The sequence below is a fragment of the Lissotriton vulgaris genome, chromosome 10 (genome assembly GCF_964263255.1).
Source record: "Lissotriton vulgaris chromosome 10, aLisVul1.2, whole genome shotgun sequence".
Lineage (NCBI taxonomy): Eukaryota > Metazoa > Chordata > Amphibia > Caudata > Salamandridae > Lissotriton > Lissotriton vulgaris.
In genome coordinates this window covers 81,336,750-81,363,150 of record NC_141698.1, presented here as the reverse complement: position 1 = coordinate 81,363,150, position 26,401 = coordinate 81,336,750, and the positions used below count along the sequence as shown (strand labels likewise).

The 26,401-nt window shown below is 42.2% G+C and overlaps 1 protein-coding gene across 2 annotated transcripts in view; it reads right to left on the bottom strand.

Moving 5' to 3' along the window:
• Window positions 1-26,401, bottom strand: part of TRRAP (transformation/transcription domain associated protein) — a 737,638-nt gene that overhangs the window by 175,441 nt on the left and 535,796 nt on the right. For both annotated transcript variants that reach the window (XM_086940544.1, XM_086940545.1), the window contains 5 exons: window positions 16,575-16,754; window positions 15,624-15,770; window positions 15,096-15,215; window positions 3,310-3,597; window positions 981-1,118 (listed from right to left, as the gene is read on the bottom strand). In XM_086940544.1, coding sequence (XP_086796670.1) covers window positions 981-1,118; window positions 3,310-3,597; window positions 15,096-15,215; window positions 15,624-15,770; window positions 16,575-16,754 — 873 coding nt within the window. The remainder of the gene's footprint in view (window positions 1-980; window positions 1,119-3,309; window positions 3,598-15,095; window positions 15,216-15,623; window positions 15,771-16,574; window positions 16,755-26,401) is intronic.

Sequence of the window (26,401 nt, the reverse complement as noted above, 5' to 3'; positions counted from 1 at the left end):
CTTTACTGTCTATCTTTAAAGGGCTTGCAGGCACTATCTCAGTGAAAGAAATGAATCAGTTAAGGTTCGATTTGCTCTTTTTTCCACATGGCATTTTTCCCCACAGCAGGATGCATATTCATTTTTTGCCAAGATGCTTTTATATAGCTCTAATTTGACACTTTTTAGCCATATCAGGGCACCTGAAGACAGCAGAAAGGAGTTTACATGGTTCATGAACAGAGGTATTATGGATATTTTAGGGTTTCTGAGATGAGTAGTGTATAAAGGTAGAAAGGGTTGTGTAGGGCACAGGGATAGATAGTGTATGGAGTTAGCATGAAGCTTTTAGAGCTCAGGGGCAAGTAGTGTACAGGTGTTGTAAGGCGTGTCGAGGGATGGCTAGTGTACAGGGGTAGTAAGGTAATTTCAATGTGCAGGGATGAGTAATATAAAACATTAACATGGAAATGACATTATTCTGACTATTTTTCATATTTGAAAAAATAAAATGAAATATCTTTACAAAAATTAATTTTAGCAGTAATACCGGAGTTAATTTATAATTTGTTATATATGGTATCATACACACAGAGGCATACCTAAATGCTAAGCAGAAGTGAGTGACTCCAAGCGTGATTAGGAGGCAGCAGCAGCATACTCTACCATACAGGTGGTCAAATCAAAAGCCATATATATGTATTTGGGTAAAGTACTTATTGCTATGTAAATGTACAAAGGATTCCAGGGAACAGCTACAAGTATGTGATTCTGTGCCAGATACCACCAACTGAGAACCAATGTTACAGGAATCAAATTTTCTTTCCTCATCCAAGATGTATTTGTCCATTTGCTCTGATAGACGTTTACACGTGAAAAAATATTTTCTGGGCGCTGAGATTATGTTTTAAGGTAAGAAGTGTACTGGTGTATGCATTTAATCAAGTATTTGTCTTTAATTAAATAATACACATCACAATCATGTTTTAAAAAAGATTTACCTGCTCAAAGAAGCCATGCTGTTCATATGCAATGGCAGTTGCTGTCTCTGGAAACTTGCAACGCTTCTGCCACAGGCCAGCCCACATATCCTCCTCTTGTAATAGAGAGTACAATTCTGCGAGGGAATCCAGTATTTCCTGCAATACATAAGAATATTTTTATTGCAAACTGAGAGACAAATATTTTCCATTGGGCCTCTGACATATTTTCCGTCTTACCTGGTGGTACACAAATACATAAAGCTCCTGTTACTTTAAAATAAAAATACTGCAAGGGGTCGGACTTGTTAATTTCGGCTTGGTTTTCACCTCCCCACATTTCTGGTCAATTCTTCAGGCCAATCTCTGTTCAGTATGTACAGGCTTGCAGTGCAATGCATGCAGGCACACTTACTGGGATTAAAATACTCAGCATGGCTTGGAAAATCCCAGTTGTACAACCATGTTTGTCTAGCATGCCCTACTCTTTTCCAGCAGTGAACCCCTAAATCTAAAACTCCACAGGGGTGCTCCGCTACACTGACAGGAGGTCAACCAAAGCGAACCCCCTATTTGAGTGAGCGTCGCAACAGATGGTCTTGGCAGCTAGGTCAGTCCAAGCTTTTTACCAGTAGCCAAGTGGGAAGGGATTGCTACTATTTCTAACTGGAAATGTCAGCACATTGAGTTGAGCAGTTCTGTAAGCAGTTCATGAGGCCACTGGCAAAGTGTCCCATACAGATCAAAGCAAGGTTACGAGTAAGTGATTTAACTCTGCCGGGAAAGGGCACCTCTACTTAATTTTCATCGTTAGACTGACTCATAGCAAGGTAAAGAAAGACAGACAAGGGAGAAAGAGGAGGATGTGATAGACAGGAAAAGAGTTACCAATGGAGGAAAAAAATAGCCTGCAAGACAAGAGTGAGGAAGTGTAGGATAGTGGAAATAGAGGCAAAAGGTATCAGTCAACTCTGGCATGCAGCAGCTCACGTGGTGGGCTCTTGAAAACTTTGGGCTCCAACGCTTATTTTGATATATTGGCAAATTAAGCACTCATTGCTATATTTTATAAATGTTGTCTCACACCTCTGTCCCCATTCTATGAAAACATAAATGGATCGAGACCCTATTCTTCCTTAAAGATATTACGAGAGGTGAACAGAGACATTGCTATCTTATTTACTGTGTAGTATTTTATCTGAATTCCTAATCCTGAGCAAAATACTACAGCAAGTTAGCTACTTTACTTTGATACCTCGAGAAACAGAAAATTGAGGGTATACCAGGAGTAACTTGAAATTCTAACTGGATTATTACATTATTTCAAAACCAGGGAAATTTGTAGTGGGTGAAAGGACCAGCAAAAGCTTTGCTAAGTATCACCTGACCACCTAAGACTTAAAAAAAAAAGGACTCCCACCAACTGGCGGTTGCTAAAAGGTCAATTGACTCACTATCTGAACACCCTATCGTGCTCTGGCTGTGATGAATATGGGCCTTATCAAAAAGGCACCAAAGCAGCATCTGTTGGAAAACTGCCTCATCAGTTATACAAGACCTCCACTAACCCAAAACAATTAACAGTCTAGCTACAGAAAACAGTGAAGAAAACAGTACTTAGGACCCTTTTAAGTGGAACTACAGAACGCTCATGTTCAGTATTTTTGGTCACCTCTTAGGAAGAGATTTTTGTGTATAAAATGGTTCTCATAAGAATAAATGTACTATAACTCCCACACTGGTGTATATTTCCTAATTAAAACAAACATTAAGAGGATTAGACAAATATCTGAGGACATAAGCAGTTTCATCTGGCATACCTTAAGTACAACTCTATCCTAATCTGCTAAAGTATGTTACTTCTTGAGATTTCACGGCCTTAATTAATCACTGTTCAAATCCTTTCCAACACAATTTACTTTCTCCACTGACCAATAGGTTTGATGGTTGAAGATTTTATGAACCAGACTGCTCCCTTTCTCTTCAAAGAGCATTTGGTTGCTAGACATTACTGCCCTAAAAAGAGGTTGCTTTCCCAACTCTTGACTTCCCACAAAAGATGACACTCATCTATGGGAGTAAAGATTTATCAATGGACTCAGGGTGACGTTTGGGAGGATTAAAGTATCAATCACATACACAAGTAGGGGAATGTAGTAACAACTGCATCTCTCCACATTTGCAAAGAGGGATTAAGCAAGTTGTCTGAATTTTCATAAAACACAACCATATACTGTGAATCCAAACAAATATATTAAGTGCACTTTAAAGAGCCGCATTGGAGAACTACCCGCCAGACTGCTCAATTTAGTTTTGAAATTAGTACCAGGGAAGTCTAGTAAGGCCTTACCTGTTGTGGAGGGGTTATGCTCTCTTGTTCATAAAATTCAGTGGTCTGCTTGGGTTTGATTTGTAGACTTAAACCTTTTTCAAAAGCTTGATGCTCCAGCATGAGAGTGGAGCGGAACCACAGGTTGTGCGTTTTGCCCAGATATTTCAGCACACAGGGCCTTATGGGAACAGGAGGGACGCACTGAGAGAGGGCTTCCACGAAGCAGTTCAAGGCACTGGGCTGGCAGTCTCTCTGTACCTGATGGCTCCCACTGCACAAGAACGGGCTAATTTCACCAGCCAGTGCCTGCATAATAAAAAAAAACATGTTAAAGACCGCTTGTGAAGGTAGTCTTCGCACAGAGATTGCATAACATTTTCTTTTTTCATCTGACATATGAAATCCTAAAGTATACAAAGGTTCTTATAATTTCACAAGTAAATGCAACTTGAAGTATAATGTGTTACATTAACAGGTAATGTTCTACCCTGACACTCTTTCTCCTCAAAGGGCGATTCGTAACGCATCTAACAGTTTACATGACATCTTTTATATCTCCAATCAATCTAGACATTCGAAATGAAGACAAAACACCTTTCAAAAAAAAATATAACATGATCAAAAAGAAGAAGTGAGATCATTAGAAATAATTCTATTGGAAATTTCCAAAGTCCAAACCAACAATTTAATAACGGTTTTAATTGCTAATATGTTATTGTTCACTTAGTATAAATCCTATTTCGTAAAGACAAGTTAGAGAAGACGGACATCAATAAAAGAAAAATTATTTGCTTTGGTTCTGATTAGCACAGTATCTGTCAGCAGTGCTACTGATCGCTGGAATAGAAGTGCAGGAAGGACATTCAACTGTTAAAAGTTTAACAGGAAATGAACTACACACCCCCTAAGTAGTTGATAAGAGTTACGGCATTACTAAAGTGTTAATTACCATCACTGAAGGATACTCCAGTTTACCATGCTCCACACATTTTAAAAATAGCCCCATGAGTCTGACTGGATGCAGACAATATTTCAATTCCAAAAAGGAGCAAGTTGGTTCTAACGGTGCTTCAACCACAGAAAACAATTTGAAAAAGTTATAAACTCTGTCAAGGAGGTGCATCCACCACTGCATTTGTTACTTCCAATAGTACGTAACTGTTCTACTAATGTGTACGTTTCTCAGAGCTTCCACATTTTATAAAGATTTCTCAGCAAGGATTACCAAGAAGAGGAGACTCTGCGGAAAGCAAAGAACAGCACAATCAACATGGGCCTCATTTCTGGAATCAGATTCAGAAATGCTTAGTGAAGGTGTTCACCAAACACAAGTAGTTATCTAGCACAAGTCCAGAATGAGTATGTTGTGACCCAGCCCCTGGTAGAATGAAAATTATCATCCGATGACAACTAGGCTCAATCAGTTCATGCACAACTAATAGTGGGAGTAACGTCCCTGCCTAATCTTGAGTCCTAGGATTACTTCCATGAGCTCTTTACACCATAGCGGAAATTCTGGGTGAGTTGAGGGAGTGTGGGATTGGAGCCGGAATTAGCACGGAGGTCAAAGCTGGATCCAGCACTATGGTGGCCTCAACTAGCTCTGGCTTCAGCTACAGGGTGGCTTCAAACTAACGCTGGCTTCAAAAAAAGATTTGGCTGCTCGAGAAGGGTAACAGTACACTGACCTACACCAGGAGCAGAATCAGTATCTGGACGCCAAAGAGTTCCTCCAGCAATGTTTCTTGTGCTTGTTCTTATTCTTAGATAAATTCCATGAAGTTGAGGACTTGGACTTTGAGAGGGACCTACAGTGAGACAAAGGTTGAGTCTGGCACTCATAGAGCACCAAAAGGGCTTTGCCTCCTGCTCTTATGGCTCTGGATTGCATGAGTCCGCACTAGTCACAGAATCTGAAGTCATGCTTAGGCCCAAGTAACACAAACAAGCCTTGTGAGCATCCAAAATGGACATCTGCCCATAGCAAAATGCTTTTTTAACTTGGCTGGGACGCGTGTTAAAGTTTGAATAGATTCTTAAGGTTGGTGCACTATATTATAGGCAACTCAGACAGAAGGGCTCAATCATACAAGCACTCCATCCAGGGCTAACCAGAAGGTATCAAGGCTAAGACGACATTGTTTTCCTTTTTGCATGGTGTCCTCAGAGTATAAATTTTGTCAACACATAGCACTGGGCCATTCAGACAACTTATTTTCCATGGTACCACAACGTTGGAGCAAATTAGCTTTATTTGGGGGATGGAAAGGACCTTTTACTGGATCTACTATCTCTGTTTGGATCTTTGGAATGCTGAGAGGTAACATTTATCTCCTAAGCATGTACCTGCTATTGAAAACTGAATTTTAACCTTGATATCCAGCCTGACAAACTGTTTGGGAACTGTTTGGGGTCTATATATATATATATATATATATATATTAGTCTATTTTTTTTTTATTTATATCTTTTCGATAACATCAAACAGCAACATCTTATAATGCAAAATGTACAAAGAAATCACATATGAATAAACATTATCTCAGGTCATTCTGGCTATATACATCTGAAGGAAAAACCTAGCCAATCGACAACCATATAGTTTTTGCTTTCACCCCCATCAGATGGAATAACTACATTGAATAGATCAGAAAGGACAAATCTGTATCTACTGAGACTATAATTTCTTGCCTATGACAGAAACACAAACAGATAGGTTGGTTACATAATTCAATTGAGTTTACAAACATTGGTTCCCAATGGAACTCCAGATAACTCGTGGCTGCAATACAGCAGGTTGAAGATAGGATCAGGTCTCAATAGGGTTGTAGAAAAAGACGGCGTCTCACACACCGTTGCTATCTACGAGGGGCTTTTAAAACAAGCCGTCACCACACTATATTTAAACAGCAGGAGCAGTATTGCTTTTAACCACTTGGTACATCATCTATGTAACCCTGTAGGGTTATTATTTATTATTGGGAAGGACTCCAGGGATATTTTTGTAATTTTGGCTACTGTATTAATAACCTTCAAATAATTTCTGATCTCTGGACAGTACTGTACGAGAAGAATTAAGTCTGCAAGTGCGCGAGAATATCTACGATGGGCTTGAATTATTGTGGGATCAAACTTGTTGAGATGTATATTACTGTAAAACATACTGCAAAAACCTCTAAGCTGACCTTTATCACTTAAATAGCTGGCCACTGAGGCTCATGCATAGAACATGTCACCACAGCATTTACTCAACCAGAATGTTTTCATAAAACAATATTTATTATTTATAAAAAGTTTTTTTTAATTTTACTCTTGTTCAAGGAGTTTATTATTGCAAATTAGCACAAAACATGAAAACAAATATGTTTTGTGCTAATTTACAATAATGATCATAATAATAATAATCATCCCCTGGGGGATCTCTCAGCGCCCAGCAGCAGCAGACAGCAGTATAGAACAATTAATGCACTAGTATAGCCAGGTTTTTATTTTTTATCTTGAAATTCGCGAATGTGGAACAGTTCCGAAGATCTACTGGCAGTGTATTCCAGTATTTCGGGGCGACATAGGAGAAAGCACGTCCACCCATCCTGACCTTTTTAAATCTAGGTATTTGGAGAAGCTTCTGGCCAACGGATCTTAAGTGGCGGGATGGAATGTGCCATGTTAGTTTTTCCCTTAAGTATGATGGTCCTAGCCCCACCAGAGGTTTGAAGACTAGACACAGGAGCCTAAAAATCGCTCTTTTCCTCATGGGAAGCCAATGCAACTTGTTCAGTAAAGGGGCAGAGGGGTTGCGTGCAGATTTAATAAGAGCTAAACGGGCCGCCGTATTTTGCACGACTTGCAGTTTGGAGAACAAATCTTCCCTCATTCCTACCAACAGGTCATTTTCATAATCAAGCCTGCTGACTAAAAGTGCTTGTAGCAGGACCTTTCTGGAAGAGAGTGGAATCCAGGGAAAGATCTTCTTTAGCATGCGGATTAGTCCAAAGCATTAACCCAATAAGGCTTTCACATGCTCTTCAATGGATAATTTAGAGTCGATTAGCACACCCACATTTTTTACCCAATTTTTGGGGCGAGATGCTTCTCCCAGTTCCTCCGGCCACCAGTCTTTGGTCCATATCTGTTCGGCTTTGCCGAACAATAAAATCTCAGTTTTATTTGAGTTCTATTGCAAGAAGTTCTGTTTCATCCATACTGCAATTTTGGACATGCATTTCTTGAATCTGTCTCTGGTCCCTTCAATGTCCTTCTCTATAGGGACAATAATCTGAGTGTCGTTGGCATACAAGTGTGAAATCCGCATGATCTTATAACGGCAGCCAAAGACGACGCGTAGATATTAAACAGTGTGGGGCTCAGCACAGAGCCCTGAGGGACCCCCATATCCACACTTGTGGCGCTGGATACAAAAGTGTCCAGTTGGACACATTGAGATCTTTCAGAGAGAAAACTCTGTACCCAGTCCAACGCCCTCCCCATGACACCAATCCCCCGCATTTTTTCTAATAGGATCCTGTGGGAGATGGTGACAAAGGCTGCTGATAGATCTAGCAGAACCAGCATGGTGGGCGTCCCTTCATCCAATCGCAGCCTGATGGTATCTGACACCTTTGTTAGAGCCGACTCCGTACTAAAACCTGCACGGAAGCCTGACTGTGCAGGATCAAGAAGATTATACTGTTCCAGATAGTCTCAAAGTTGCCGGTTCACCAGAGACTCCAACATTTTTGAGCATAAGGGCAGAAGAGAAATCGGCCTATAGTTTTGAAGATCCCCCTGATCAGCCAAGGTTTTTTTTGGGTAAAGTTTAATAAATGCCTTTTTCCATTTCAGTGGGAAAGATGCTGAAGATATAGATAAATTGCATATCTCTCAGATAGGATTAACTAGCTCCAGTCCCAAGTTAGACATGATGTGGGGAAGAGCCACATCAGCCGGAGACCCTGATTTACTGTTTTTATATCAGCCCCAGGACTTGCTCCCTTGATATGGGATCAAAATATTCCAACTTAGGGAGCAGGGGGTTATCTGGCATCAGGGTTACTGACAAGTGCTCCGAATTTAGAGTAAAGGAGTTATAGATGGTATCTATTTTACTAGTGAAATGTAAATCAAGCTCCTCACAGAAGTTTTGCGAGGGGGGGCATGCAAATTTGCACACACTGGGGGCAGAAAACTCTTTAAGTATTCTAAAAATTCTTTAAGTGTTCTATGCATGAGTCCTAGTGACAAGCTATTTAACTGATATAGGTCAGCTTAGAGGTTTTTGCAGTATGTTTGTGGTTTCCCCCTTCTCTAGGACCTTAAATTATATAGGGGTACCTTTCTACTTAACGGTAGTACTGTAAAACATCCTTGTTCAAAATTGAAAGTGCAGCAACTTATGAGTACAGTTCAAATAAATGCTAATCAGTTTGTGAACAACAGAACCTCCAACCAAAGCCAGTAGTAAAGTCATGGTCAGTCTCCCACACACTCTGGGACAGACGTGTTGTGTTTGTGCATTCATTTAAGAACAACATGTATTATTTAGAGACCAATGTCTTGTGTATGTATTACTTGTGTTAACGGTCGGAATTCTGAATACGTTGCTGCGTGGGCGAGGTAAGTGCCACATACTGTCTGCCACAATCTATAACATTTTAAAACTACCAGTGGTTAAGAAGTACAGGTTTTTCGGACCTAGTATATTGAGCAGCAGACTGTCTAGAGGGAGGAAGAGCAGGTGAGTGTAACCTGCAGTATAGAGACATCCTACATATTTCATTCTAGTATTTCGGGGCGCCCATGAACCTTTCGCCTCTTTAGATTCTACGACCTAAGAAGAAGAGGACCAAGAAGAAGTTGCCCCAGCGATCCTGACTTCGTCTGCACTGATGGCTGACCTCTCCAAGATGACTACTCAATGCCTGCATTGATATGTTGATCACTTGGGGTAGGTGATAACACCCCCGGCTGGAGCAGGCATTGTTTCTGCCCTCAGAATGCGGGCTCTCAACTGCAGGGAGTCAGAAACCTGTCCATGGTGGCAGGCTGGGCTACAGCAGTCAGCCAGCACATTTGAAGTTGGTAGGTTTTCAGGGGGCACCTCTAAGGAGCCCTTTGGGTGCATGAAATTAATAAACCCATCCATGGGATCAGTGTGGGTTTATTAATATGAGATGTTTGATATCAAATATCCCTAGTTTCAGTGAAGCCATCATGTAGCTGGGGTACTCGTAAACACCAGTGTCCAGCACATGTTCTTAAAATGGCTTCCCTGGTCACTTGTAATATCCAAGAATCGACTTGGTTATCACAGGGGCATATCTGCTCATGCAGATATGTGCACGCATGAAGTTTAGTGCACCCTGCCTTAGGGCTGCTGTAGGCATGGAGGTGGTCCATGTCATGTCTTCACTTTTCTCTGCACCAGGGCACGCAGCCTGTAATGACAGTTTGCATGTTGGTGGTGAGGGGTCTCCTAGGGTGGCACAATACATGCTGCAGCCCTTAGGGACCCTCTTTAATATCTCAAGCCCTAGGTACTCGGAGTACCGCTTGCTAGGGGACTTACAGAGTGCTAAAGGTATTGTTAATTGGTTAAAATTGTACAGTTTAGAGAACAAGATCTGGCATTGAAGAACTAGTTAGCAGAAACCCAGTGCACTTTGTCAAAATTGCATCAGATACCAGCCAAAAAGTGGGGCTGACCGTGTCAAAAAGGAGCACTTTCCTACAATGAGCCCAAATCAGTACTTTAAATATGCCCAACTACACACCGGTTGGGAGGTGGAGGGACTGTGGGAATAGGATCACCCCAAATACGCCCCTCTCGAGGGAATACAGCTCCAGGAGGAGCTATGCTCAAAGGCAAGCTACTTTACTTATGAAACCATCAATAACAACGTGCCAAACCCGCTGATCAGGCAGAGGACCACGGGGGGTAGATCTAGGGGGGTGATGAACTGGAGAACACTGATCGGGAGACAGCCCTGATTCACCCAAGGGAGGTCGCCATCAAGTTCTGACTACGCAAAATTCAATGTAAGATTCTACATTGAATCTATTATGATAGGGACCGCCTGCACCATTAGGGTGGGGCTGCATCGCCGGATGGTTTGAGATGTGGGAGGACACTGGGTAAATTTTTTCATACACTTGGAACTGCCTGGCATTCAGCAGTACTGGATGTGAGTGGTGAGCAAGCGTGGTAAAGTGCTGGAACTCATCCCAATCAGGTTTTGCCTGGGGTCCTGGGCGATGTAGATATACCTTGAATAAAGCCCCTCTTTTGTAACCGGGGTCTGGTAGTAGCCAAGTGTGACACAGGAGGCCCGAAGGTCCCGACTATGATGCAATGGAGGTTAGGGATGGACTTCTAGATGGTGGCGGAAAAGGTCACACATAAAAGCAGAGGTTGCCCTCGCAAGTTTTTTAAAGTCTGGGGGTGTTGGTTAAACCATTATGTAGCACAATTTCCTACCACAGTGACAGAGGATGTTACCTGAAGACTTTTATGCATGTATTGCCCAACAGTGAAGATACTGTCATTTATCCTACTGAACTGTGCTGTTGCGTCCTTGTACCGGCCCTGTGAGGGGAGCTGCCTGTAGGTTCCCAGCTCCTGTTATAGGGTGTGTGTTTCTGCCCTTTATGTCATTTGCTTAACGCAACTTGAAAAAAACAAAAGAAAAACATTTAAAAAAAAATAAAAAGCTTTTCTTCTATGAACATGGTTCCCTCTAAACCAGCATGAAAGTGGCTCCATTATAACGACAAGGTGACGGTACCATATCTATTACATTGGTGTGTAACTGCTTAATCAGAACCACCATATAAATGCCCGTTTCATCCAGGATTGTGAACAGAAAGCAAATAAAAAGTCTTCTCTATGTCTCAAAATAATGAAAATATCTAAAAGCCTGGCCTAGCGTGATCTTTTTGTGCAAGCAGTGTGAACAAATTACGTGCTGTGGACGCACTAGATCGAGGAGGACTCATTTGCCCATCAAGTGTTAATTCTAGACTCCATAACCTTGGCAGCTATGTTATTATCAAGATTTAAGAGAGAAAGGGAGGATATGAATGGTAAAGTTTGCCATCTATTTTGGATTTCAGAAGTGTAGTGATCTTCATCCCTAGTAGCAGGGAAGCCACCGGTCAGTGTCTAATGCCTCTGTGTAAATAGCCGTGGGTCCAATAAGTCTTTTAATTTATTCTAGATTATGGCTGTTAGACTACTGAAGTTCTTGTTATTAGACATACTACCATTGGAAATCTGCATCTCTGCTATATTTAAGGGGTTCATTAAGTGGCATTCTGTTATCTATTCAGACAATGGCTACTGCATCTAGGCAAGGCTTTACATGGGATGTGGCTGTTGTCTCTCTGGCAATTGAAAGCATGAAGCAGAGGTCAACAAACATATCAAATATTTCTTCATTAGTATAGGTAAGACCCCATTTGATTTATAGAGTGATGTTATTGTAGTTATCAGTCCCACTGTTCCAGCATTCTCCCCATAGTTTTACCTTGTCTCTCCCACTCATCATACCAGTACATCCTTCGAGAGTGCCATGAGATTTTACAATTTGATCTCTTGGACTGCTGTCTCTTAAAAGAGAGCAGGCGCTGGTTAACATCTGCCAGTGTACCATCCTTACACCTCTCTGCAAACTGCTTATCAAGGGGTCAATATGGACTTTTCCAGTTGATTAAATGTTGTCAGAATATATTTAAGAACACCTGCTAGTTTACTGGTCACAATCCCACAGCTACAGACTTTGAACACTTACTAAACTTGTAAGTAATGGGGCACTGACTCAATATTCCCTATAAAGTATTCAGTGATAGCCGATAGGATCTCATGTTACATACAGTACGAAGTAAAAGCCTCCAAAGGGAACCTGAATGGGCAGGTATATAAAGTGCCCACTGGCATCCTTGGATCTAGCAAGACGGGAGCTGGGTCTGAAAGTATGCAAGGTAGTAGGCCACACTGTTAACCTATGGCATGAGATGACTATATAACAGCTGGTAACCTAGCCTCAAAAATAAATTGGGAACCAAGGAGTAAAATGGACGCACCATTCATCTGTGAGGCTGCACATTTCCATGACCTGTAGGACTCTTGCTAATATGGAGGTAAATGTTCCATGTTGAGCAGCGCAATCAGCCGCATCATTTAGCGGTCAGGTTAAAGTGACTTCTCCATAAGCAAGTTATAGACAGTAAGCCTCTGACATGGCCAGTCCATTGTCAAAAATGCTTGGGTGTTTATATTGGGGAAATAAGATTAAGCAGTGGGAAAACGTTGTCAACTATAACAACTTGCACTAGATGAAGCATGCCATATGTGTATATAGTTGGAGGTTTGTAAACCCCGGATTTTCTCATCAAGTTGGACTTTCCTCTTGAGTAGGTCCCAAAGGATGAGAACAATCTATGTACACACCCCATGCTGATGTGAAGGTTGGGTTTAAATTTGTGTCAAGGTGGGTGTTCAGTAGGAAAGGACTAATATAATGCTGGTCTAGTTATGCTACCACTAAGCAGGTATTTTCAGGATGATTAAGGCCACAACGTTTCCATTATATCAAGTTAAGAGCCAGTGCAGTGTTCAAGGATGTTGTGTACTATCCTGAGCTGGGATCAAAAGTACAATTAAATAAATAGGATCGACGAAAACAACTTGGCCTTGCCCATTTCAGTGGATTCTGGGAGGCTTAACAGCGCTGACCGTGAAGGCTCAACAGCACTGACTTGTTGGGAGCCCATCCAACATATTGGTGATGCAACGTGCCACCATATCCAACCTCTCGCTTGTTGGTATCTTTCTGCTGTTTTATACAATGGGTAAGGATGTCTCTGTTAGTGTCTATAACATGGAGGTGATTATTTAACTTCAACAGGACTCATACCATGTTTTCCAGCATCCATTGTGCCTTCTGTGTGTTGTTTTACATCTTGCACTAACGAAGAGTCTCTAGAGGGTGTAAAAGGCCATCCTGGTTTCAAAAGTTTTTGTTCGACTCTAATCATGCCTATGGTGCACAGAGTGAAAACAGATACTTGACTTCAGCAGCTATTTGCCAAGAGCAAAATGAGGCAATGAAAACCTGCGTAATGGCAACATTCAGAGCTCCTATCTGCTGAGAATCTGTTGCAATGCCATCACTACAGCAAGTACATGTTACAAGACGGTATGCCTATCACTTGTAGGCACTGGGCTTAGGAACCAGAGCAGTTTTCACAAGACTGCATGTACAGCCCAGTAGTAGTTACTGCAGATAGGAGCGGGAGGCAAGGTGAGTGGGGTACTATGTCTCCCAGTGGAGGAGAACATATGGGGCACCCAGTCCTGTCTTATAGGGCACAGTGCAACAGCTACAAAGGCAATCTCTGCTCATGTACCCAAGATGGCTAAAAGGGTGTGTTCTAAAGCACAAGGAGTCACTGCCACCAAAGCCTGTGATAACCCAATCTCTTCGCCCCTCCTTCCTCAAAGGCCACCCTGGCAGCACGCTCCAACCCAGCACCCATGTGCAGACTTAGCTGATCGTTTGCTATCTGCATTCGGCTCCACCAAGACATTGAGACCATGAACATAGTCAGGCCAAATCAGCTACATACAGGAACCACAAGCTGGGGCCAGTTTCCGCCTCTCAGATACAGGAAGAAACTCTTGATTACTAATACTACATAGTGTGGAGTCAGATGCAAGCAGAACATCAATTTTGCTGGATACTGGGCTGTGGGAGAAAAAGGGAATCTGCAAAGTCTGCAGAAGCCACAAACAGCCTTATCAAATAGGAAGTAATATGCCAAAGGGACCCATACTAGCCTAGTGGAAGGATGAGCTGCCTGAGCAAAAAATGTGTTTGTGGTCCTGCTGCTGAAGTTGTTACCTTCTCTTTCTTTTTCAGTGCAAGTATGATTTGATTGCTACATTATACATCACTATACATAAAGGCAGGTTTCTTTTCCAAGAAAAAGACATGACTGAACATAAGAGTTTATTATCTCTTATTTTCAGAATTAAGTTACATCTGAGTAACTAACACACTTATAACACACATTAAAAACAAGTGAAATAGCCTCAAGCTATTCATCATGCACTACACTTTATAACCACCCCCAGATTCAGGTCTGTGATGGAATCCCAAAAACCTTGTGTGAGAAGGAACCAAACACAAATGGAGAAGCCCGGCTATTCCACAGGCTGAATGTCTGCCATAAAAATATGTATAACAGAAAATAATGTGCTATAATAAGTCTTGATAAATTGACTTTGCTTCTCCCATGAAGTCCTAGAAAGAACAGGATAGCAATAGTAACTGAGACCATGAGATGCTACTGTTAGTTGACAGTTTCCAGAATTTATAATATCTAGTAACCACTAACTGTTCCCGGAACTAGGATCAGTAGGTCACGACCAGTGGAGATGCTTTTGCGGTTAGGCGGATAAAACCTCTCTGGTACCCAGTTGGCACCCAATAATGGAGCTCTGGGAATAAACTGATAAAGTCGATAAAGTCTAGAACTTGGTAATATTTCTAAGATAGGAAAACCACAGGAAGAGGTTCTACTTGAAATTTAGTATGTTTACACAACAGCAGTTTGGGTTGTTTGGAAAATTAGCAGGTGATAATGATAACTAAGCTCATATGAATACATAAACTCAAAATACTAAGTGCAATATAAATTAAAAACAATAAAAATGTGTAGAATTTTCAGAAATAATAGATTCTCAATTAGGGTTTTCTATATACAGTAGTACAAAAAGTGCACTATTATCTGATTCAAAAACTCACATGCTGCTGGCGATCAGACAGGATTTTCCACAGCCTGGAGAAAAGCTGGATCCAAGTCTTCTCTGCTAATGGTGTAGAGATGTGGCACAACTGGATAAAGGCACTTAATAATGCACCGGTCTAAGGAGAAGAAATAATTGCTCATGGTAGGGAAGTCAGAAAGCTTGTGTCAAAGTTTTCGCACAGCGTTACAGAATAAAACATAACACACCATAATGCTTTGGAAATTCAATTGGTCTGGGTGGGACTATTCAAGGAGAGGCACACATCTGACACTTACGCCTTCGATAAAACTTGTAATAAGATAAAAGCAGGACTTTTCATTTAATTTAGGTCTGGGAGGGAATGGTATAGAATAGTTTTAAGACCAGTTGGACATATAGAGGAGCAGGAAGCAAGTCATCAATGGTATCTATTTAAGCTCTTTGTTAAGATGTTTAGTATATAAAAACTTAATTGCATCCTTCTACCTCCCTATCTGCTGAAAAATGCCAATTTTTTCCAATGTGTTCAGAAAGCCCCACTAACCTTTACTTCTCGCAGAGAATCAAGGAACTTGTCATGCCTGTTGGTCAGCATGTTTAACTGATTCCCTATGTCCTTCTCTGAAAGGTCTTTGGTTTTAGGGGTGCTGGTTTGATCTCCAGGGGCCAACTCAATGTCAATCTCCACATCCTAAAAAAGAACAAGAAATGTTTTTTATACCACTTAACAGCTTAATCACAAATTATTTTCTTTTATTAATTACTATTAGCCTAGTTCCTTTCACTACTGAAAACAGTGAACATAATAGTAGCAATACGTTGAAAGATTCAGGTGATTTTAAATCTACTGCCAATCGAACTTCAGTCACAATGAGAACTGTTATGCCCAACTGAGAAAACTGAAAAACAACGCTAAATTAAAGAAAACACTTGAAAAGCAGAGGATGGAAACTTTTGGAAAAATGAACCGGAAACATTGTAAGTTTTATTATTACTGAACAGTCTGAAGAGTGATAACAGTTAAAGTGAAAACAGCATAGACTGTGATATCTGACAAGTTTGTTTCAATTGTCTGATGTATTTTATCACTAGGTTTACAAGGTTCACAAATGCAAAAACAAAAGCAGAGCTGATGTGTTCCACACAGTCAGATTCACTGTGGTATCAAATCTGAGCAGCTCATCTGTGTGGTGTTTTAGAGCATTACGTTCTTTCACCTCACTAACAGGAGTTTGAGTCACATAAAGAGGTAAATGGACTAGATATAGTCTATGACGATTAAATGTTATTTGAAGTGTATGAAACATTGCTATATTAACACTGAAAACTGAGGATTCCCACCACTGATGATGGGGAATATGTAAGCATGCAAAACTATTAATGATTCAATATTGGAGAAAGTCATAAAAATAGGGCACCACAATGCCCAAACTTGGTCTCCTTTGGCTTAGTGAGGCAGCACATCAGATGCTCGGAAACTGAATCAAAGTCTTACCTCCTCCTTAGATTCGCTGTTCTCGCGTTCCCTGGGTTCTTGTTTGACATGTGTTACCATGGCAAATGCTGCTCGATCATGACTGTCTGCAAGGTTGATCACATTAGTGATAGACGGAAGCATTGCACCTTGGCAGCTGGTGCCAATTGTGGTGATTTTCTCACACACTGCCAAGAGGAGCTAAAAAGAGAATGCTTTCAAGTCAGAAAAGTACATTCAATCATAACATTTCTGTTAGACTTAAAGAGGCAAAGGCAAAAAAGCTAAAATATGCAACACTTTGTACTGAAAGATTCATCTACACTACTTACTATCACCTACCTACCGCCTCTCCCATCAATTAGGACTTGCAGTTCAGAGGTTCAGGAGGACAATAAATCACATAAGTGTCAATACACAATTATTCTGCCTTTTTTTTTTCAAAAACAGAAATTCTTATATAGTTGTTATATGAGAATATTTAACATAGTTGATACACTTCTAAACCTTAGGAAGGCTCAGTTTCCTTTTAGAGCCTATATTTTATACTGCAGACCAGAAGTAAAACCTATCATGCCCTGGGTTGATAAGAGACCTCTTGCACCTCGATTTGCCTCTGATATTGAAGCCTACAACCAGCAACATCAACCTACGAATTCCGCTGAAGTGAACAGATCATCCACTTTCAGCCAATGGATTTTCCTTTTAATTATTAGTGAATAACACAATTAACATAAATGGCGATCTCTCGCTCAGAGGACAAGTAGGGGCAGTGGTCTCTACCTGTTTCTTCCAACTGTGCAAAATCAGGGACCCACTCCGCCCTCATACAGGTTGTGATAGCCCTGGTACTCTCTCGTCTCGACTTCTCCATCTACCTCGGCCTGCCACTGTTTTTACTCAAACGCCTCCAGACGGTACAGAAACAGGCGGTGAGACTAACCCACAAACAACCATGATGGAAATCTGTCAGACCCTTGCTATCTAAACTTCACTGGCTCCCTATTGCCCAATGCACAAATTTCAAGATAGGATGCCTAATCTTCAAGGCCATGCACTGCAGGAGCCCCAAATTCATCAGCGACATGATCGCAAGGCAAGCTCCGGTCCGCAACCTGCGGTCAGCCCATCTTCAGTTACTGATTACCCCTGCCTTTAAGCTCAGACGCCAGGGAGGGTGTAGGTTATTCTATTGTGCCCCTAAATTGTGGAACTCCCTACCACTAGCAATTCGGTCCTGTGACAACCTGTTGGGGTTCAGAAAAATGCTTAAGACTTGGCTGCTCGAGCAAGCCCTCGCGTAATCCGTTTCCGTCTTGACACTGCCCAAAGTCAGCGCCATGAAACCTCTTGGTGACCGCGCGCTTTAGAAATTTCTGTTAACATAACATAATTAGGCAAACTAAGTGATGAAGACTTTGATTATAAATTGCCCAATGGTTTTGAAGGGGGGTAAGGATCTCAAAAGCATCCAATACCTGAACCCAGGTAAAAGATGTATGTCCTCTGCATAGTTATAGAAAACTATGTCTCCTTCCTACTGCATGTTTTTCATGCCTACCCTGAATTTTTACACCACTAGGCCTGCAAATCATCCAAATACAGTGGATATACTACTAGTCACTTTTTGTTTTGACACCACAGCAAGTGGGAACCCAAAGTGGGCCCCCTTTTTAATTACAAATAGATACTCCTGTTTCTCCCAAGTGCAGTGATCGGCAGCGCGACTGCAGGGTCACAAGCCTTTTTTAAATGCATTCCCCTAGGGAGACTATTTTCAGACACTCCCTGTAAACAGAACCTTCAAGTTTACATAAATGGTGTCTCTTGCCAGTTTTATCACCTCTGAGGTGTGGGGAAGTGTGTGTCTATATATGATATCCCTGAAAAAAAACAAAGTTTAAATTCACATTGCAGTTAGTTAAAAATGACAGTCAAAAGGTTACATTTTACACTAAAAAGAAAAACACTGAAATTCCCTAGTTCTAGTTAACTGAAGTAACTATAACTCACACCATACACAGTGATGCCTTCAATGATGTTATTTCAGATGCTGCATTGATGTGATCAATGATGTCATAGAATATGTCATGAGTGGTGTAAGGTGAGGTAATAAGCAGAGCATGGTGAGGGCAGCGTTATAGTTACTTCAGTTACTTACTTGTGAATTTCGGTAGTTTTTCGGTTTAAACGGTTTAACTGACATTTTCACTGAACTATAACATCACTTTAACCTTTGCTTTTTCAGTGAATTTCTAGAGTTTTACAGTAAACTATTATTTTATTATCATAGCTTACTGGATGTAGGACGCAGCCAGGTCCTGCGCCCAAACCCTTGCGCACAGCCAAGATCGCTAATCTGGGTAATCCCAAAAGCATTGCACAATACGAGGTTGGCCTACGGCCAGGCCCTGAGCCCAGCTCCCCCACAGGCGTCCAAGACTTCTAGGTTGGCCAACTGAAATGGTCGTGCAGCGCACCAAGGCCCGTCCCTTTTCCATCATAGTACTACCATGAATTTATGCAAGGGGCTGCACTGAACCCCACGGTAATAACATTATACAGCTTAACAAAAATTATTTTAAATTTGACCCCAGGAAGTGGCCCTCTGGAACCGCCCCCCCTTCCTCCAAAGGCCTGTGTACCCTTACACTAACACCTTATTTTACTTAGTTTTCTACAACATGGGGTATATGGCCCAGAGTCATAAAAGCAGCAACTTTTTTCATGTTGTGACCACCAGCCAATCACATTGGGTGTTTTGACCACGTGGGGGTTCTGGAGTGGTACTGCGTCACTATATATACATACATTTTGAAACATTAACCGCGGCGCAAATTCCGCCACGGTGTGGCGGTTGGATTGAGTGGGTGGGCTGCATCGGCCAATGGAGGCGCTCGCGACGGCCTTTGGCCGACGGGCGCAGCGAAGGGGTTAACAGCAAATCGCATAAAGCTGGCTTTCGGGGTAAAGATCTAGCTCCCTGCCAAATTTATTGGAAATCCGGTTAGCAATTTTGACTGTAGAGCTGTTGAATATAGAAAATTGCATGGGGGAAACAGGTTTTTAACCCCCCCCCCCCCCCCGCCCCCACTTGACGGGCCACCCTGAAAATAGTCACAAAGGAGCTAAGTCGGTTTAACCATTTTTTGAAACTTTTGTGAAGATTCTTCAAATGGCACCAGCATTACTATCAAACCCAAAAATTAAATTTCCTAGAGAAACCATATCCTAACCAGAACTACACAGTGGCGACCAACACTGTATAAAAAAAATAGAAATATATATAATATATATATTTAAAGCTCTGCGACCGGGGGCCGGCAGCAGAAAGCAACAAGACGGCACTCACAGCAGATATAAACCAAGTCCGGTTTATTAGCGCAAAGAAAATGAAAATATATATATATATATATATATATATATATATATATATATATATATATATATATATATATATATATATATATATATATATATATATATATATATATATATATATATATATATATATATATATATATATATATATATATATATATATATATATATATATATATATATATATATATATATATATATATATATATATATATATATATATATATATATATATATATATATATATATATATATATATATATATATATATATATATATATATATATATATATATATATATATATATATATATATATATATATATATATATATATATATATATATATATATATATATATATATATATATATATATATATATATATATATATATATATATATATATATATATATATAGGTTTTTCTTTGGACCCCATGTTTGTGCAGTAGAAAATGTTGATTCCATTTGTATCTGAGCTGGGGTCGCCTTTGTTTATATTTCTCCGCGGCACCTGGCAAGCCGCGTACAGAGGACCCGTTCTAAAAGAGGACTGTGTACTTGCCGGACCCAGTGGCAACACTGTACTTTCTTTCTCCGAGGTATTGGAATGTCGCAGTCCCACCTCACCTACCAGGGCGAGCACACGGCCATCGCTAGCAGCGACTTGTGACTTCACTCGGCAGCAGCTTCACTGGAAACGCTGCTGCATGGCGCGCTCTCATCCTGCTGACTGAGGGAGAACGTGAGGGGACCCGAGGAAGACTTTCAGTTACTTTTACAGACTGCATCAAGGATCCCATCGCTTGGTATCACAGCGCTCATCACACAAGGTACTTACCGAACACTGCATCATGGGAGCTGTAGTTTCTATTGCTAAAACTGCAGCTGCTCCGCATTGTGATGAGTCAGCTGACTTCCCATTGGGGGAGGACCGGAACACTTAAAGGGTGATGTGGTGCATTCTCCATTTTGTCAAGGGCGTCTGACGAAGGCATACTACGCCGAAATGCATTATGCCCAGCAAAACCTGCATTAAAGAGTCTTCCAAAGCCCCTTGGTGTCCTCTGACCTCTTTTCACTTCGAGGGGTCGCCTTTGTGTGTGTGTGTGTATATATATATATATATATATATATATATGTTTTTCTTTGGACCCCATGTTTGTGCAGTAGAAAATGTTGATTCCATTTGTATCTGAGCTGGCAGTGTTCCAGTCAGCCTTGTTGGCTTAGTTGCCAAAATGCAGAGTACCTGACAGTTGGCTGAGTTAATCAGCACATTTCATTTGTTCGTGTAGCTTTCCTCTGCACAGGGTGATAGCCATTTCCTGTGTTGTGGTCATCTTCGCTCCCAACAACAAACAAGCATTTGCAATGCAATAGGTCTCACATTTACACCAATTTGAGCTATTGACATAGTAAATGACAATGCCTTTTATTTGTGTTTTTGTTTTTTAAACATAAATAAAAGGCAGTCATTTACAATGCCAATAGCTTAAACTCTAGAATACCGAACACGTAGGTATTCTATATATCTGCAGTGATAGTGATCTCACACCTATATCTGCAGCGATGGTGATCTCACACCAATATCTGCAGTGATAGTGATCTCACACCTATATCTGCAGTGATAGTGATCTCACACCTATATCTGCAGCGATGGTGATCTCACACCAATATCTGCAGTGATAGTGATCTCACACCTATATCTGCAGTGATAGTGATCTCACACCTATATCTGCAGTGATAGTGACCTCACAGCTATATCTGCAGTGATAGACATTTCACACCTATATCTGCAGTAAAAGTGATCTCACACCTATATCTGCAGTGATATTGATCTCACACCTATATCTGCAGTAATAGTGATCTCACACCTATATCTGCAGTGATAGCCATCTCACACCTGTATCTGCAGTGATGGCTATCACACACCTATATCTGCAGTGATAGTGATCTCACATCTATATCTGCAGTGATAGTGATCTCACACCTATACCTGCAGTGATAGTGATCTCACACCTATATCTGTAGTAATAGCTGCAGTAAAAGTGATCTCACACCTATATCTGCAGTGATAGTGATCTCACACCTTTTTACTGTTAGCACATCACTACAGCAAGGTCAAGCAAAAGAAGCCCCATGGGCGTGAAGTGGCGTCTTGAGACCTCAATAAACAACAAAGGAAGGCTGGACTCTGGTGTTGAGCAGTGACTGGTCAAAAGAGTTGAAGGGAGCCTCAGCGGCTGGCAGATGGGGGAGATGGTGCACACCTGTGCTCTGGAGGCAGAGGGGGGAGATGGTGTATGTATATCAACACAGAAATCTGTTTAAAATAAACATTAGATTAATGGTGAGGAAAAATACAGTAGAGTGAACATTTTATTTCGGTGTAGACTGCGCGCGGTGCTGTTTTGTAATGTCATCACTGGCAGACAATCACAATTAGAAAAAAAAAGGACTTCGGAAACATGATCCATCACTACACGCCTCCTTTAGATAAGAAATACCCTCACGACAGCCGTTAGTCAGATGGGCTGTCCCAAAAGGAGGCAGGGCAGTAACAAAGAAGCCTCATTTTCAGTCGGAGGCCACAGTTTAGCATAAACGATGACGCCAGCCAATGAAAATGATGGGCAGGGCTTCAAGTCCCCTTCTGAAATCTCCTCTACCACAATATGTCTCGCAGAGCGAGCAGCGCATGACCACGGCAATGCTAGGCGAGACCTAAAAATGGAAGCCTTGGTGTCAGGTCACTAGAACACCTGGACAAATACGGATGGTTTAACTGACTCTGGCCTCAGAAGTCTGTATCATTTGGCCATTAAAATGCACACAAAGCTTCTCTAGGGTTGTAGCTGTGGCTGGCCCTGACCTCTGCCCTAAACCCCTTAACTTCCAGAGGGGTCGAAGTGCTCCTCAGCTATTTATTTGTTTGATCTTGATCCTGAAAATGAGCATGCATGATCAATGGTGTTGAAGAATTAGACATCAGAGGCTGTATGGCAAACAAAACCTAGGTGGACCAAAAGACAACCGCACCAGTATGATTCCTACTTTCTCAGTAAGACTGGCAACATAAGCTACAAAACGATGCAGGACTGAATCCACTCATACGGGCAGAATATGCAGACTTAATTCCTGGCTAGCTCACAGTGTGCTTTCTGGGCCCTTAAATTGAGAGGGCACCAGTTGGTGACTGTAAACTTAGAACATGACAACCCTTATTCCCCAGGGAAATTGTGAAAAAGATCCTACCCTTTCTTTAGTAGCTCAAGCGTGCCCAAACGGAGACACAAGAACTACACAAATTGCCATTTAAAACATTCATTGAAGCAATTATACTCTTGTATGTAATATGTGAGCTGCAATGATTAATAGAATGGCGTAAAACAATGTTACCAGCGTCACAAGAATGGTGAACAGAGTAAGGAATTCAACCATTGTGCATTTACATCAGATTATATGAATACATAGTAAGTAAAATGGCATTTGCATAGTGCACAAATACTCCCACAGAGTGTCTCAGTGCTGAACGTGTACAAGGAAAGCGCGCTCTCTGCGAAAAGTGATCGTATTATTCCTTTTGCTGAAACAGCCATGTTTTTAGTTTTTTCCTTAAAGACAGGGAGTTCTGGAATGGTCTTGAGCTCCTTGGGGAGTTTTTTCCAGGTCCTTGGTCCAAGGAAGGAGAAAGATCTTCCGCCTGTTCTTGCCCTGCAGATTTTTAAATCCTGGTTAGACCGCAGTGTGAGGAGTGCAGTTCTCTGAGGGGTGCATACACACATATACTCCCCCTCAGGTAAACTGTCCCACTCCCTTTGAGAGCTTTGCGTGTCAGGACCGAAGTCTTGAAAATAATCCGCTTTTTGACAGACAACCAGTGTAGTGCCTTCAACTGAGGCGTCATGCACATTCTTGGAGCCAGATTGAGAATGAGTCTGGCTGCTGCATTCTGTACTACCTGTAGGACACTGAGCAGATACTCAGGAAGACCCAGATAGAGAACACTTCCATAATCAATCCTTGAGGTGATCATGGCTTGAACCACTGTTTTCCTGGTCTCTAGTGCCAGAAAAGGGAAACATTTATTTAAGGAAAGTAGGATCCCTAAACAGGAGCCCACCGAAGATTGGATGTGAGGTTGAAAGGAAGGGTCGCTGTCAATTTTAATTCCTAGGTTTTTTACTACCGTTTGCTGAGCTCCCGGGGCGGAGTGTCACGAGGCCACCACATTCTCCAATGTCCGGGGGAAATATCCCCAAAGAGCAGTATCTCGGTTTTATCAGGGTTACACCAAAGTTGGTGAACTGATAGCCAGTTGAACACATTGGAGAAAGAGTGTTTAATGGCCTATCATATTCCTTCACCTTTTGACAGGTTAAAAGCAACTGAGTGTCACCTGCGTTTGATATTACTTTCACCTCTAGAGCTTCTGCCAGATCGGCTAGGGGAGTAAGGTATGTATTAAATAAAGTGCCGATCACGGAGGCACTCCTAATGATAGTTTTCTAATAGGGGGCACAAATGAAGGGGTCAAACTTCTGTTGTTTAGGAATGAGTTAAGCTACTTGAAGGCTGGTCCATCCAGCCCTAAATCCTGCTGGCAGGCCAACAATCTTCTATGAGGTACGGTATCGAAGGCCGCTGATAAGTTATGTTATGTTATGGAAATTTATTACGCGCACAGCTGCTCCAGCAAAGGAGCATCCTGGTGCATGACAAGGTAGCAACATAACACAGCTAAAAGAGGCAGTAGACTAAAAGTGAAACAATAAAGAAAATAAGGTCTTGATGGCCCTGCGAAATGAGAAAAGGTCATCAAGGGCACGGATCTTCAAAGGAAGGGAGTTCCACAAGGCCGCAGCACGCACTCGAAATGAGCGGCCACCGGCCCGACTACGCTTGAACCGGGGGACTACTGCCAGTTCAAGGTCCGACGAACGTAAAGAGCGGGCAGGAACATAGGGAGACAGGAGATTCAGGCGAATCTGGGCAGGGGATCCCTTAAAGATTTTATGAGAAAGACAGAGCACTTTAAATTGAATTCTCTGCTTAACCGGCAGCCAATGAAGGGAGCGCAGAGTGTTGGCAGCGGAACAGAACCTGGGCAGACCCACCACTGCTCTAGCTGCAGCGTTTTGCACACGTTGTAGACGAGTGATTTCAGCCTGGTTTATCCCTACCAAGAGGGAGCTGGCATAATCAAGCCGAGAAATCACCGTCGCCTGCACCACCAGCTGCCTGGTCGAAGCGTCGAAGAATTTTAGCACTGGTCTTAAGCCACGCAGGATGCCGAAACAGCATGCAGCGGTTCTCTTAGTGTGGCAGACAAAGCTAAGGGCAGGATCTAACCACACCCGAGGTTTTTTATCTCCGAAACCGGAATAGGGGTGGGACCAAGCTCTGGAGGCCACCACATATCGCCCCAGAGTTCCGCTTGCTTGCCGATAATCATGATCTCTGTTTTTTTTGCGTTCAACTGGAGACAGTTGGAGTTCATCCAGCTGGCAACCGCCCAAAGTCCATTCTGGAATCTTGGGGCATCCGAACGAGAGTCCCCGCTGAGCGTGACCGCCAGCTGGGTGTCGTCAGCGTATGACACCATGGTCATACCCCACTGCTTGACGACATCAGCCAGCGGCCTCACGTAAAGACTGAACAACGTGGGGCTCAGCGAAGATCCCTGAGGGACCCCAAGATCCAGAGGATGAGATTTTGACTGGTGGGGCGGAATGGCCACGCAAAAAGATCGATCGGCAAGAAAAGAGCAGGACCACTGAAGAGCAGGACCAACGACGCCAGCTTCCTCCAGGCGCTGAAGAAGAATCCTGTGCGAGACGGTGTCAAAGGCGGCGCTAAGATCTAATAAAACAAGCGCCGCCGTTTGACCCGAATCTAGCACAGTGCGCAGGTGTTCCACCATGAAGAGGAGGGCTGTCTCCGTGCTGTGCCCAGCTCGGACGCCGTTCTGCGTGGCGTCCAGGATGTTGGCCCGCGAGAGATGGTCTGAGAGAGCCATGTTCACGTGGGCCTCCGCTACTTTTGCCGGCCATGGAAGAAGCGATATCGGACGGTAGTTCTCAGGTTTACCAGAGTCCAGAGAAGACTTCTTCAAGATGGGCATAACCACCGCCTGCTTCCACTTGACGGGAACCAAACCTGATGCAAGCGAGATATTAATCAAAGAGCAGACCGGCAACAGACTGAAAGATGACGGGTCTCGAAACAAAGCCGGTCTTAAAGGGTCTGCCGGGGAACCAGACTTAATTTGCTGAGCCAGTTTCTTAAAGCTTTCAGGAGAAAGGCAGGAAAGAGTGTGCAAAACATCCTGCACTGGAGGGCTAAGAGAGCCTCCATCCTGCGGCATAGGAGTAGGAAAGGCTCGATAGATGGCTTGGACTTTTTCAAGAAAAAAGGCCGCCAAGGTTTCACAATGTGAAATGGAACAAGTTTCATTCACAGAGGCC